The sequence below is a fragment of the Orycteropus afer genome, unplaced genomic scaffold (genome assembly GCF_000298275.1).
Source record: "Orycteropus afer afer isolate SDZICR_OR568_19922 unplaced genomic scaffold, OryAfe1.0 scaffold00136, whole genome shotgun sequence".
NCBI classification, from domain to species: Eukaryota; Metazoa; Chordata; class Mammalia; order Tubulidentata; family Orycteropodidae; genus Orycteropus; species Orycteropus afer.
In genome coordinates, this window is record NW_006921723.1 from 198,028 (window position 1) to 212,879 (window position 14,852).

Genomic DNA, 14,852 nt, shown 5'->3' on the forward strand with positions numbered 1-14,852 from the left:
AAAATTTACAGAGGAAATTCACTTTCCATATAGCAGTTCACATACACTTTGTCTCATGACATTGACTACACTTTACCACAATGCAACAGCTCCCCTCCCACTTCCTTCTGATAGTTACCTCTTCCCTGTGTTCATCCTTCCATGCACTCTTGCCCCCTGAGGTGTCTCCCTGTGCATATACAACCCTTTTTTCTCCCATGATTGTTCTCTTCAAGGAGTGTATCTACCTCAGGTAAATGTGCAACTCATATGCCTGTCTTTTGTTTGGCTGGAAGCCACAGGTGTGGGTTCAATTCCAGACCTGAAGGGCAGCTAGGGGCCATAGTCTCAGAGGTTCCACCAGGCTCTATCGGACCAGCAACAGAGGGACATACTTTCTAATAAGGCCCAGTGGGTGGGGCCTGACCCCTCTTACGTTGTTTATAAGGCCCAGTAGGTGGGGCATACCTTCTTCCACGCTTTGTGAGCCTCCCGGGGTTTGTCCGGGATCGTGGTCCTGCCCCTTCCCCCATGGGAGCTGAGCTCCAGGCCCCCTCTGCCCTGCAGGAGGATCCAGCAAACGTGGACTATGAGGATCTATTCCTTTACTCCAGTGCGTTGGCCGAGGAAGCCGCCAGCCTCGTCCATGACCCCAGTGAGCACCAGGGGCTCTCCCCTTGTCTGAGATCTGCACCTGGGAAGGTATAAGTGTGTGGAGGGGGTGGGACTCGCACCTCTGGCCGGTGAAAGGGGCAAGGATTAGAGGGGCCAACGGCTGCTGTCGGAGGCTCCTCTAGAACGAGGGTAGGATCCTGTAGCTTGGTGCTTGTCAGCTTCCACAGATTCCCAAGACATTCCGTGAGCTTAAAATCCAAACTGCAGCCTAAGCTCCTGTCTCTCCCCATCACTCACCCAGCTACAGCACCTCCACCATCCTGTTATTTGGACACATCAAGCCCACCTCAGGGCCTTTGCATGCACTGTGTGTGCTCTGCTCCTAGAGTTTTTTCATTTCCCTTCAGTTTTCCCTTCATGTGTCTCCTCTAACTGGGGGCTCTAAAGTAGCCCTCCTGTTCGGGTCACATCACTGTATTTATTTGTTGCAGAACTCTTCCTGCAGTCTAGAAAGATCTTGCTTATTTCTGGGTTTCTTGTCTACCTCCCCCCTCATACTGGGAGCTTCCGGAGGGCTGGGCATGCATCTGACTTGTTCACTGCTGCTTTCCTCAGAAAGGACCTGAAACATCGAAGGTGCTCCTTTAGTGAAATCTGCTGAGTAGATGAGTTGAACGGATGAACCGAAGAATGTTCCAAAGCCTCTCAGGGCTGCGCATGGCAGGGGACTTCTGATGATGGTGGGAACGAATGGGTGTGTAGGTGGGTGCATCAGGGAAGGCCTCCTGGAGGAGGTGGCATTGAACTGGGATGTGCAGGGTAAGGAGGAGACAGCCACATGCACAGACACAGGGGAAGTATTCCAGGCAGAGGGAACAGCGTGTGCAGAGGTCCTGAGACTCAGTGTGTGAGAGGAGCTGAAGAAGAATAAAAGCCAGTGTGTAGATGAGGTGGAGGGAGAGAGAGGTTGTTGGAAGGTGAGGGGCGAGGTCAGGAGGGGTGAGGTCAGGAGGGTTGATGCAGGCGGCTTCAGGCTGAGTGAGAAGCTGGGATTCTAGCCCATGTGTGCTGGGCAGCCAGAGGAGAGCTTGAGTGTGACCAGACTGACGGTGTTAAATGTTCTCAGTGGCAGAGAGGGCTGCTGGGGGCAGGAACCAAGGTGTCAGGGAGGAGGCAGGAGCAGTGTCCGGGTGGAGGAGACGGTGGGGGCCTAGACCAAGGTGGGCACTCTGGGGCTGGAGAGAAAAGTGGATATTGTGGACATGTTTTCGAAGCGGACTTACGAATGGCTTGGAGATGGAGGGTGAGAGGAAGAGGGACATTCTTGTGGTTTGTGTCCCCTGGAAGCAGTTGCTGTTGGTTGTCACAGAGTCGATTCCAACTGAGAGTGACCCTATGTGTTACATAGTCGCACCACTCCTTGGCTGTCATCTTAACAGAAGCAGATTGCCACTGGGTGGTTCAAACTGCCAACCTTTAGATTAGTAAAAAAAAAAAAAAAAAACAACTCATTGCCATCAAGTCAATTCTGACTCATGCAGACACTATAGGACAGAATAAACTGCCTCATAGGGTTTCCAAGGCTGTGGTCTTTACAGAAGCCGACTGCCTCATCTTTCTCCTGTGGCACGTTTTTTATTTGAGAGGCGATTCCCAGAAACACCACTAGGGGAGCCAGAAAGTAAAACAGGAGAGAGAGCCTTCCAATGAATGGTGGTTAATGAACAGGGTACTCTTGTGGACAACTGAGTGTGTGTTCCTCTGGGGAATACCTGGAGACTTCCTACAGCCTGTTCCTCAGTCATCCTTGGGGGAGGGAGCTGGGGTATTTACCTACCCACTTCATGAGTCCCTGGCCGAATACCATTCCTGGGAGATTTTAATTTTCTAGCACCTCTGCTCCATCCCAGGAGGATCACTATGGAAGTAGATTGCCCAACCTTCCTTCCGAGGAGCGGCTGGTGAATTTGAACTGCCGGCCTTCTGGTTAGCAGTCAAATGCCTTAGGCACTTCACCAGCAGAGCTCGCAGTTTGGTTTGGTTTGAGCACCTCTGCTCCATCTGTGGGGACAGAGTGAATGCTGGTATCCAAAGACGACCCTGGGCCATTAGAAATGGTCAGAGCAAGGGAATATGCTTGGGGCATTGATAGCAGTGCCATAAACACCTAAGTATTTTCCCTGAACAACTGTGAGGATCAGAGATCTGCAAACCCACAGACTGCATCTAGCCCACTACCTGGTTTTGCATGACCCCTGAGCTGTGTGTGGGTTTTACATCTTCGAATGACTGAAAATATCAAAAGAAAAATATTATTATATGATGTGTGAAAATGGATGAAATTCACATTGCCCTGTCCGTAAGTAAAGTTTTGGGCAGCCCTGGTGGTCCGAACAGCTAATTCACTCAGTTGCTAACCAACAGGTCCTTCCAGAGGCACCTCAGAAGAAAGGCCTGGCAAACAAAAGACAGGCATATGAGTTGAACATTTACCTGAGGTATATACACTCCTTGCAGAGAACAATCGTGGGAGAAAGAAGGGCTGTTTATGCACAGGGAGACAACTCAGGGGGCAGGAGTGCATGGAGGGATGGACACTGGGAAGAGGTAACTATGGGGAGGAAGTGGGAGGGGAGCTGTTGCGTTGTGGTAAACTGTGGTCAATGTCATGAGACAAAGTGTATGTGAACTGCTGTATGGAAAGTGAATTTGCTCTGTAAATCTTCACCCAAATCAAAATTTAAAAAATAGAAGAAGAAAGCCCTGGTAACCTGCTTCTGTAAGATTACAGCCACTGAAAACTCTCAGAGCAGAGTTCAGCCGGGACACACGTGGGTCACCACGAGTCAGACTTGATTTGACGGCAATTGGTTTTCTTTTTTAAAAATAAAGTTTTACTGAAAGACATCTACACTTATCATTTACAGATGATAACCTGTAGTGGCTTTTACACTATAAGGGCAGAGCTGAGTCGTTGTGGCAGGGACCATCTGGCCCATGAAGATGAAAATATTTACTCCTTGATCCTTTACAGAAAACAATTTCCAGACTCCTGGTTAGTGATTCAGGAGCTCTGGTGGCACAGTGCCTAAGGCATTGGACTGCTAACCAGAAGGCTGGTGGTTCCAAGCCACCAGCCACTCCTGAGAAGGAAGCTTGGGTAATCTACTTCTATGGTGATACCACCTCGGCAACCCAAGGAGGGGTCGCTATGAGTTGAACCAACTCGACAGCAGTGAGTAAGGTTTGTTTTGTTTTGTTTTTAAGTTTGGTTGGCCATTCAAACTCACCCAGTGGCGCTGTGGAAGAAAGGCCTGGCAATCTACTTCTGCAAAAACTACAGCCAGGAAAACCCTGTGGAGCAGCTCTAGTCTGTAACACATGGGGTTGCTATGAGTTGGAGTCCATTCAACGGTAATGGAGTTGGCCTAGAAGATGAAGGAGTTTAGTGAGATGGGAAGGTTGGCTCGTGGGATCGGTTTTGGGAGTTTATACTGGACATTTCTCAGCCACAGTGAGCCAGGGAGACTCAGGCCCTGGTGTCCAGGGCAGATGCAGAGGCTTAGGGGGGGCGGGGCTGAGCTGATTGTAGTTTCACTGGCTCCTTCTAACCTGTTGAACCCACTGCCGTCAAGTCAATTCTGCCTCATAGTGACCCTGTAGAACAGAGTCATAGAGTTTATGTCATAAGAACTCTTCCATAGAGTTTCCAAAGCTGTAAATCTTTACGGAAGCAGACTACCACATCTTTCTCCCAGCTGGTGGGTTCCAACTGGTGACCTCTTGATTAGCAGCTGAGCACTTAATGACTATGTCACCAGGGCTCCTCTCTTCCTTCTAAACCAAAAAACCAAACCAAATTCACTGCCCTTGAGTTGATTCTGGCTCACAGTGACCCCTCCTTGGGTTTCTTTGGCAGTAAATCTTTACAGAAGTAGATTGCCCAGTCTTCCTTCTGAGGAGTGGCTGGTGGATTTGAACCATCAACCTTCTGGTTAGTGGTCAGATGCCTTAGGCACTACACCACCAGAGCTCCTTCTCTTCCTTCTAGGCCTCCCCACACCCAGCCCTGCTGCACTGGCCAAAGGAAAGGAAGCCTTCAGCAGACATGGACAGAACATCCCCAGAGAATGCCACTTCCTCCTGCCCCAAGAAAGCCCCTCTCGGGGACACCCGCCAAAAACTCTGGAAGAACCTCAAGACACTCCCCCAAATGGGCAAGAGGGTCCAGAAGCAGCTGAAATCCCACCTAGAGGCCATGAGCTTGCTCTTGGACACCCAGGTGTCCACAGTAACCCATGGCTCAGGAGCTGGGGCAAGCAGCCATCAGGATGCAGATCCTTCTACCCACCCCTCTGGGGGTGCTCAGGCACCCCACTCGTCCCCCAGAGACAGAAATGCCCTTTCCAGGGAGGTCCTGAGATCACTCAGCTGGAGCGGAGTTTCCCCAGGGGACGGAGGGCTGCACCAAGAGGTAGGGAGATCCCCATCACTGCAAGTCTCCATGCAGAAGATGAAGGGCTTGGCAGAGCCCCAGGAGGACTACCTCCCCGAGGAGTACCGCCCACCACCACCATTTGCCCCTGGATACTGCTAGAAAAGGGTCCATCTGGCTCCGGGACCCTTGTGCCAGGGTCCCCGCCTTTGGACTCCCTTGCTTGCTGCCACTGCACCACTCCAGCCCACAGGAACCTGGGAGTGAAATAAAGACGTATCTTAGTTCTGGTTCTGCAAGTGCAAATGACCTAGTTATTTTAATCGTCACCGTCACGTAGCAGCAATGGTGTGGGGTGCCTACTGTGTGCCTGGCCTCTGAGTTCATTAATGCATTTATACTTTTGAACGGGCCCACCAGGTAAGCCCATTCTCTGCATTTTCCAACAGAGGCTGAGGCTCAGGAAGGAGAAGAGGCCTTGCCGGTCTGAGTTTCTTCTGCATGTCATCTGTTCTCTGGTCTAAAACCACATGGCAGGAACCCTTGACAGCTGGAGCCACATGTGTAAATGGACCCCTCTTCTCAGGGTCCCCGTCAGGTGAAAGAGATGAGGTGTGTCAAGTGCTTGGCACATAGTAGGTACTCTGGGCATTGTTAATGTTGGCATTAAGAGACACATAAAAGCCCCTTCCCTTTAGGGAGGAGGCAGCAGTGTTGTATGGGGAGGGCTCTCGTGGGAATCCTGACCATGGTGCTGTGTGACCTTTGGGGAGTTGCTGGGCCTTTCTGTGCTTCAGTTTCTTCATCTTGGAGAAATTGTTGATAAGAGCAGTCCCTCCTTTGCTGGTTGAGCTGGCAGGCTCTGCATAAAACCTGGGGCTCTGGGATACCTATCATAGTGTTGAATTGTGTCCCCAAAAAAGATATGTTGAAGTCCCAACCTGTGAATCGTGACCCTGTTAGCAAAGAGAGTTTTCCTTTTGTGATGTTAGTGAGGTCAGACTGTAATGATGTGGGTCCTAACCCTAATCCCTTCTGAGTGGTGTCCTATGAAGAGGGAAGACAGAGACAGAGAGAAACACACACACACACACACACACAGAGCATGTGTGATATGGAGGCAGATGCCCCTATAAGCAGCAAAGGCAGGCCAAGGATTGCAGTAGCCACTGGAAACTAGGAGAAGGGCTCACAGAAGGAACGGACACAGCTGAGATCCTGATTTGGGTGCTTAGCCTCCAAAACTGTGAGACACTAAATTCCTGTTTCTCAAAGCCACTTGCTTGTCTTTTGTAACAGACAGACGAACCAAAACCAAACCCATTGTCATCGAGTGCACTGCAGCTAATTGTGGTTCCATGTGTTATGGAGTAGAACTGAGCTCCACAGGGCTTTCTTGGCTGTAATCTTTAGGGAAGCAGATAGCCAGGACTTTCTTCTGTGGCACTGCTGAGTGGAGGTTGAACCGCCCCCCTTTAAATTACTAGTCTAGCACAAACCGTTAGCACCACCCAGGGAGTTGGGAAACTAGGCAGTAGGTACTTAGTAAATTAAGATAATAAGTGCTCAACAAATGAGGGTCAGGGTGGGAGAGAGCATTCTAGAAACAGCACACAGGGGAGGTGTCCAGAAGGGTCGCTGGGGGCTGGCCTCGGTTGCAGAAATGACTGGCAGGAACCATACACAGGTCTCCCAGGGTGGTCATGGGTGGAGAGGGTGTTGGGCTTCCCACATTCACAAGGTGTAGTGACCTTGGAGGTCCCTTGGGTAGTACAAATGGTTGTGTTCAACTACTAACCAAAGGGTGGCAACTCACACCCACCCAGCAGTGCTGCAGAAGGAAGGCCTGGTGATCTGCTTCCATAAAGATTAAAAACGCAACGCACTGCCGTCGAGTTGAACCCGGCTACCAGCGACCCCTCCTTGGGTTTCCGAGGCGGTATCACTATGGAAATAGATTGCCCAACCTTCCATCCAAGGAGTGGCTGGTAGGTTTGAACCACCAGCCTTCTGGTTAGCAGTCAAATGCCTTAGGCAGTATGCCACCAGAGCTCCCAGGAAAATCCTGTGGAGTTCAGCTTTCCTCTGTAACACAAGGGGTCGCCAGGAGTCAGGGTCCCCTTGAGGGCAACAGGTTTGGTTTGGGTTTAGTGGTCTGGGCTGTGGAGTAAGATGGGCCTGGGCTGCAGCCCTGCTGCTGCAAATGACTTGCAGCGTGGCCTTGGGCGTGACTGCTCCTCTGCCAACCCTGCAGGATGTCATAAGTACTCTATATTGTTGTTGTTGTTATGTGCCGTTGAGTCGGACCCGACTCATAGCGACCCCTCCTTGGGTTTCCGAGGGGGTATCACTATGGAAGTAGATTGCCCCATCTTCCTTCTGAGGAGTGGCTGGGGGGGTTGAACTGCCAGCCTTCTGGTTAGCAGTCCATTGCCTTAGGCACTATGCTACCAGAGTACTCTATAGGTTCTTCATAACTGTCAAGTTCTTTTTGTATCTCAGGAAATGGCATTTCTACCACTTGTGCAGAGACCTCCTCTGACAATGAATCAGCATAAAGGTTTTGGTCTCTTGTAGGGACTTGTGTATTGAGGAAAAAGGGGGTACTTAAGATTTCAGCAGTGGGGTTCCAGCCTTGAGGGGCCCTGGGGGAAAGACAATGTGAGCCCAATCTTGGTGCCACATCTGTGCCCACAGAGACCTGAAGCTAGGCACTTCCAAACCTCACAGTGGAGCCATACCTAGAAGTCATACACCCAGCTCCTTCCTTGCACAGACGGGTTGATTGCAGACCAGAGAGGGTGTGTCCACACACAGAGTCACACAGCAAGGGCAGGGGTAAGAATCCAGCCTCCTTCCCGGCCACCAGGTTGAAGGTGAAAACAAGTCCTCACAGCAGGTGTGACTCAGTGACACATGTTTATTCCTGGAGCTCAGAGACCAGAATCCACTGTGGGGTGGAGGCACCCCACCCTCGGCAGCCCAGCTCCTCCTCCAGCCTGTCTCAGATGCGGATGTGGAAGGTGCTACAGGCAAAGAGAACTATAGTCAGTGTCACAGGCAGAAGGACCTTCTCTTATGCTCCTCCCCAACACTCCTGCCAAGGGGCCCAAGGCAGGCAGAAAGCTGCATGGGGCGATGGGGGATGAACCCCTTAGGAAGCCCCAGATGAGACCCTCTCTATCCCACTGGCAGAGCCCAATTTTTGGATCAGAGTTTGCATCACAGCTCCACCCCAGAATTGCTGTGTGACTCCGAGCAAGTGGCTCTCCCTCTCAGTTTACATCTCTGCAGAATTTCCCCCTTCAGAGAGAATTCCCGCAGGAGTTCCTCCTTCATAGGGCTGTGGTGGAAAGGCACAGGGCGGGCACACAGGAGATGCCCATCAGTGGTAGGGATTCCTCTGCTGTCATGAGTTCTGGAGTTCAGGGATGCCAAGTACAGTTGCACGGTCTCTTGACTGCAAACTGTTCAGGCCAGTGAGAACCACAAAGCTGCTTCCACCCACAGGAATTGCCTTTTTCTCATTCCATTTGCCCAAGAAACCAAAAAACTATTGCCACTGATTTGATTCGGACTCGTAGTGACCCCATGTGTACAGAGGAGAACTGCTCCACAGGGTTTTCTTGGCTGTAATTTTTATGGAAGCAGATCAACAGATCCTTGTTCTGCAGCACTGCTGGGTGAGTTCGACCCACCAACCTATAGACTAGTAGTCGAGTACAACTGTGTGCATCACCCAGGGACCTTATGGGGTCCCTAATCATCACTATTTTACAGATGAGGGCACTGAGACCAGGAAGGTTGGAAGAGTTCCCAGGTCACACATGAGTGAATGGAGGAACTTTCACAAACAGAGTCCGTGAATTGTCTCCACACGTGGAAGGGGACCCCGGGTTCCAGAGTGGCACCTGAGAAAGTCGGGCGCCCGCAGGATCATGTTCTGGAAGTCTTCCAGGGACAGCCGCCCATCGTGGTCCCCGTCGGCCTCGTCCAGCACCTTCTCGCACACCAGGCTCACCTCCTGGGCGCTGAGCTCCCCCCGCGTCAGCCTGGTCACTGTCTGCTCCAGATCCCATGCACAGATATAGTCATCGTTGTTGAAGTCTATGGGGTGGGACAGCAGGGTGGCGGGCAGTGGCAGGCTGGGCCAGCACAGGCATATCTTATCCCATTTGACAGAGGGGGAGATCAAGGCACAGGGAGGTCACCAAGGACCCTGGGACGGAATCTGAGTCTTGCTTTGGAATTAGCCAGGGTCTGTTTGACAAGGATTTTTTGAGCGCATATTACTTGCCAAGCACTGTGATGACTGCCCTAATTCATTCATTCCACAAATAGTTATTGAGTAGCTACCTACTAGTGCCAGGCACTGCAACAAGTGTTTTCCACTAGTCCATCCATTCATTCATTCATTCACTCAACATGCATTTATTCACTAAGTATTTATTGAGCACCTACTATGTGCCTGGCACTGTGGTGATTGTTCTTTCATCCATTCAGCCATTCAGTCATTCAACCAGCATTCATCCATTCAGTATTTCCTAAGTACCTACTACGTGCCAGCTGTTGCAGTAACTATTTTTCATTCATTCATCTGCACAACAAATATTTATTGAGCTCCTGCTGTGTGGCAGGCACAGGGTACAGTTGGTGGACAAGACAGACACATCACTGCCCTCAGGTCTCATGAGAAAGAAGGGAACAGATCAATGAACAAGCCATTAACCAGCCTTGTTCTGTGCCAAGAAAGAAATAAGATCCTGGATGGATCTTGGACTGGGCACAAGGGCTACTTTCGACAGGGGGCTCTGGGGAAGACCCCTCTGAGGAGGGAGCATTAAGCCTAGCCTTCAAGGATAAGAAGGGGCCAGGGCAAAGGCTTTGCAGCAAGAGGGCCCAGCAAAGACAAAGGCCTGGAGGCAGACATGGTTTAGAGGGTTTGAGTAACAGCCAGGAGGCGAGTATGGCGGGAACGGAAGGAGCGAGGGTGAGGTGTGGAGGAGCCAGTGGCAGACAGGAGACACTTGTGGCAGCAGAGCAGCCCCGTCTGGAGACCCAGCCTCACCCCATGCCCTCCCCAAGCTCCCTGCCCTGGGGGTTGTGCACGCACCATAAATCTTAAAAGCATAGTAGGCTTTGAGGTCACGGGGAGCCATCTCGCTCATTACAGAGAACATATCCAGGAAGTTGTCCAAAGTCATGTGTCCATCCCCGTCCTCAGAGAAGACCTGGGCAATCCTTTGGCGGAAGGGGTTGTCCTGGAGATCGGAGCAAAACCCGGGTCTCTGGAGGCTCCTTGTAGTCTCACTCTCAGCATCCACCTTTCCAGGAAACTCCACGTGTTCCCTACCAACATTCATTCCCTCCCATGGTCCCTGGAGAAGACTGCAGGCAACTCCACCCTCTGCCTATGTGGTCTGGGCAGGGTTGACCCACTTCTGGTTAACAACAGGACCCAGGGAAGGCCAGTCAGAGCATCCTATTCACCTGGCCACAATGATTGGTTCTGGGGTGGGCATGTGACCCAAACTGGCCAATGAGCAGCTTCCCTGGGACATTGGAAAACTGGGATGGAGGGCTGCTTTCTGATGGTTGCAGAGCTGGCAGAGAAAAGCAAGGGTCATGAGAGGCTCTAGCTATCTCAAGAGGAAAGGCTGACTGAAATGAAAGCCTCCCAGCAGGAAAGCAACTAGGAATGAAGGGAGATTTCTGAGCACATCATCAAAGCCCTGGTTCCAACTGTACCTGAAGCTTGCTCTGCCCTGGATTATTATTATTTTATTTTTTTTTTGAGTTCCCAAGAGACTTTAATTATTTTCTAAATATTCTAAGTGGAACTGCAGTTAGTAACATTATACTATTATTTTTATTTTAAAATTAACTTTCTGCCCTGGATTATTTTTGTAGATATGAACCAATCCATTCTGTTTCTCTTGAAGGAGGTTTCTGTCACTTGCAATCAAATAACACCTACTCACAGTCAGTCACTCACCCTACAAGCCTTCTTCAGAGGCACAAACCATGGGTGGGACATCCACCTGAGAAACACTTGTCTTTAGCAGCTCTTAGTATGAGAAGACCACCATCTGCCTGTCAGTTTGTTGCACTGTAGTGGCTTATGTGTTGCTCTGAGGCTGGAAACTATGCCATCAGTATTTCAAATACCAGCAGGGTCACCCACAGTGGACAAGTTTGAGCAGAGTCTCCAAACTAAGACAGATGAGGAAGAAAGCCCTGGTGATCTACTTCTGAAAATTAGCCAACAAAAACTATGAGTCACAGGAAAATATCGTTTGATACAGTGCTGCGAGATGAGCCCCTCAAGTTGGAAGGCACTCAAAATACACAGTGGCTGCAACAATGGAGTTGAGCCTGCTAACTATTATGAAGACGGGGCAACATTTCATTCTGCTGTGCACAGGGTCACCATGGGTTAGGAGTTGACTCAACAGCAACTAACAACAACAACAATGAAAAGAAGAGCCAATGCTCCCCGACCACTTGCCACACAACATGCCCTTAATCTGTGTTATCTCATTCCATCCTTCCAACAACCCTGGGTTTGAATCCTGTGTCTGCCACCTACACTATAGGACTTTAAATAAGTGTCTTAACCTCTCTGGGCCTCGGTTGCCACCTCTGTAAAAGGAGGGTAATTGCAGCACCCACCTCATAGGAATGCTGTCTATCCATATTATTTTTTATTTTCCCCGGCCTTCTCCTCCAGCCTGGGCATACCTTCAGCTCTGGCATGCTGCCGATGAGTTCGTAGGGCACCTTCACGTTGGGGTAGGTAGTATAGTCAAGAGGGATGAGCTGAGGGGCCAGGTCCTGGTAGCGATAGAAGAGCCTAGTGTGGGAGGGAAACACCGGGAACGGCTGGGAGGTGGGAAGGGGGATGGAACCCGACCCTCCTCTCTCACACTTGAAGCTGCACAACCCACACGGAAGTATACGTTGTCCCCAGAAGCCATCAGCGCTGGACCAGCCCTGGAGCAGACACAGCCAAACCAAAAACCCAAACTCACTGCCAACTCATAGCAACCCCTCCTTGGGTTTCCGAGGCAGTATCTCTATGGAAGTAGATTCCCCAGTCTTCCTTCTGAGGAGTGGCTGGTAGGTTTGAACCGCCAGCCTTCTGGTTAGCAGCTCTGCCTGCCTCATACTTCCTAGATCATGAGGTTCCACTCAATGCCCTCACCTGGTGACACCATGCCTTTCTGGGCATGCTGAGCAGCAGCCTTGTAGAGACCATCTTTGATGAGTCTGGGGTCCCCAAGCTTCTACCAACTGTGTCTTAGGGGGCAAAGGGCTCCTGTGTTATTTGATGGTTAGAGTCCCAGGGCTAGGGGGAGCCTGGAGTGAGGGAAACAATCCAGGGAGGAGGAAGTTTGGGGCATTTTGTGCTGGGCTTTGAAGCATGAGTAGGAGCTTACCAGACAGATGGAATTGGCAGAAGGGAGGGTGTTTAAAGCTGAATGATTTCACACCAAGCATTCAGAGAATCCAAGCTCATCTGTGAATCTCTGGACATGGTCAAAATGTCTGCAAGACTTGCCTCTAAAGGGTCCCATCTACACACCTTCCTTTGTTCTATAACTGGATGCAGGGTTCCCGTAGCAGAGCACAGCAGAGGAAAAGAGTTCATAAGTACATTTCTCAAAAGGGCACAAGAAAGGCATTTTGCAAAGCACTGAATGCCATACACACTGCCTCACCTGTCAGACCGGCCCTCACCCTCACCTGGTGACACCATACCTTCCTTGGGGTATACTAAGCAGCAGCCAACAGAGACTATGCTTGATGAGACTAGGGTCTCCAAGCTTCTAGCAACTGTCTCTTAGGGGGCACAGAAGCCCCTGGGTCATATGATGAGCAGGAACTCAGGGTGACAACCCAGGCCTCTGTCTGTGTTCCTTCAGGGGACATCCTGGGGTGGGGTTTCCACATGATCGCGAAGAGAACCCTCTCCCCCTCTGGCCCTTGATTAGTCTGTTTGTGAAAACGAGATGCTTGGGACAGACGAAATGCCAACCCTCTGCCCTGGGCCTCAGGGTCCGCCCCAGCCAAGCCTCAGTTTCCCCGTCAGTAATATGATCATGATGGCCAGGGTGACCTGTGAGCTGTCTTCACCCACACAATGGGGCTTGCTGGCAAAAGGTACTGCCATCAATAATGGATGCCCGTGCCCACACAATTGGGGCCTTGGCCCCGATCATGCTGCAGCCGAACCTCTGGCCAGCTTGGGTTTCACAGCACCTAGTTCATGGTCAGGGCCTCCGGACAATGGCCCCTCAGGCAGAGGGGTGATGCGCAATGCCCATCTGAGCCTGACACCCTGGGCTCGCACCAGAGCCTTGCCTCAGCCCTTGATCGCTTCCCTGCTCCCTCACTTGATGCCGACCCATGGCTTACACTGGGCTCTGTCCTCACCATGGGGCTTCCGGCCTCTAGTCTCAGCCTCCCTGCACTGACCTCCGAGGGGGCTTTCTAACACACGGACCTGACCCTGACTTCTCCAGCTCACTCATTCCCTGTGACTCCTCAGTACCCTTGGGAGAAGCCCAAACGCATCAGCCTGATATGACGAGATGGGACTTCTCACCCTCTCCCTCTGCCTCTATCCCCTGATCATGCCTGCCACACACCCCCTTTTAACCTTGACAAAGCAGCGAGCCTGTCAAATTGCACATCTCCTCCAGAATTGAACAGAAAGGTATTTCCACGTCTTCCCACCTAACACGCCAGACTGACCTCATGATCTCCTTCCGGGTGAAGAAGGTGCAGTCCTGTGGAGAGAGATGCTGGCTTGGCCCAGACCCTGCCTCTGGGGCTCCCTTCCTCTCCCTAGAACCCCTTGCTCCTCTGAGGCCAACATTGCACCCAGAGCCACACCAGGAACCTGGGACGCAGGGATGCTACCCCCTCATCTCTGAGACCAGAGAACCAAGGCTGCCAAACCTGGCCCACACCCCTACCTGGTAGGCTTCCAGCTGCTCGTGAGTGAAGACAGTCTGCTTGTTGCCCATGGTAAGCACCGCTGCCAGGCTCCTAGGATGAGTCCCCAAAGTCCTCCAGTCTCCTCAGGCCACTCAGGCCGGCAGGCTGCTGCACACCAGTGTCTGGGCATATCTCCCTGCCCTGCCTGTCACCCGCCCACCCGCCTATCACCCCCAGGCTGGACGAGACTCAAGTTACAGCAAGTTCTCTGGGCAACCACCTGAGTTTGTTCCCAGCCACTAGGGCAAGAAGAAGGGCCATGAGAGGTCACAGAGCAGCCCTCAGCAGGGGACCACGTCCATCACCACCAGGTGAGGCTGGGGGTATTTGGGGCCATTTGAGGGACAGTCAGGGTGGCAGAGAGGCTGCAGGTACATACATACTGGATCAAATTTGAGTTCTCCACACACTAGCTGTGTGTCCTTGGGCAAGTAGCTTGACCTCTCTGGGCCTTGTTGGTAAGATGGAAATTTATTAATAAGTACATGTTGCAGATTGAATTGTGTCCCTCCCATCCCCCAAAATATATGATGGAATCCTAACCCCTACAGCTGTGGATGGGTTTGGGAATAGGAGTTTCTCTGTTATGTTAATGAGGCCATATCAGTGTAGGGTGGGTCTTAAGTGAAATGATTTCTGAGATAGAAAAAGACCAAATTAGGCACAGACAGAAGCCAGCACAAATGGGGCAAACAGAAGCCATGCGGAGCTCACCAAGGAGCTGAGGATCAGAAGGTGAAAAGAGACAAGTACCTTCCCCTAGAAAAGAGAGAAAGTCCACTCCTTGAGCCAGTGGCCTGAATTCAGACTTCTAGCCTCC

At 51.3% G+C, this 14,852-nt stretch overlaps 2 protein-coding genes across 2 annotated transcripts in view; one reads left to right on the forward strand and one right to left on the reverse strand.

Annotated features, from left to right (window-relative positions):
* The window catches only part of HSH2D (hematopoietic SH2 domain containing), an 11,019-nt gene extending 5,828 nt beyond the window's left edge, over nucleotides 1-5,191 (forward strand). The window contains exons 4-6 of the mRNA XM_042781602.1: nucleotides 547-634; nucleotides 1,447-1,451; nucleotides 4,646-5,191. Coding sequence (XP_042637536.1) covers nucleotides 547-634; nucleotides 1,447-1,451; nucleotides 4,646-5,191 — 639 coding nt within the window. The remainder of the gene's footprint in view (nucleotides 1-546; nucleotides 635-1,446; nucleotides 1,452-4,645) is intronic.
* Nucleotides 5,192-8,033: 2,842 nt separating this feature from the next.
* CIB3 (calcium and integrin binding family member 3) lies at nucleotides 8,034-14,061 on the reverse strand. Its single transcript, XM_007945307.2, has 6 exons — nucleotides 14,011-14,061; nucleotides 13,787-13,821; nucleotides 11,771-11,882; nucleotides 10,143-10,290; nucleotides 8,941-9,136; nucleotides 8,034-8,055 (listed from the first exon to the last, which is right to left on the reverse strand). The coding sequence occupies exons 1-6, from the start codon at nucleotides 14,059-14,061 to the stop codon at nucleotides 8,034-8,036; spliced, it is 564 nt and encodes a 187-aa protein (XP_007943498.1).
* Nucleotides 14,062-14,852: the final 791 nt, after the last annotated feature.

Coding starts and splice junctions, on each gene's coding strand:
- CIB3 (XM_007945307.2), bottom strand. CDS start 14,061: ATGGGCAACAAGCAGACTGTCTTCACTCACGAGCAGCTGGAAGCCTAC. Junction 13,822..14,010: donor AGCAGCTGGAAGCCTACCAG/GTAGGGGTGTGG, acceptor CTCTCTCCACAG/GACTGCACCTTCTTCACCCG. Junction 8,056..8,940: donor CGGGCGCCCGACTTTCTCAG/GTGCCACTCTGG, acceptor CTTTGCCTGTAG/CACCTTCCACATCCGCATCT.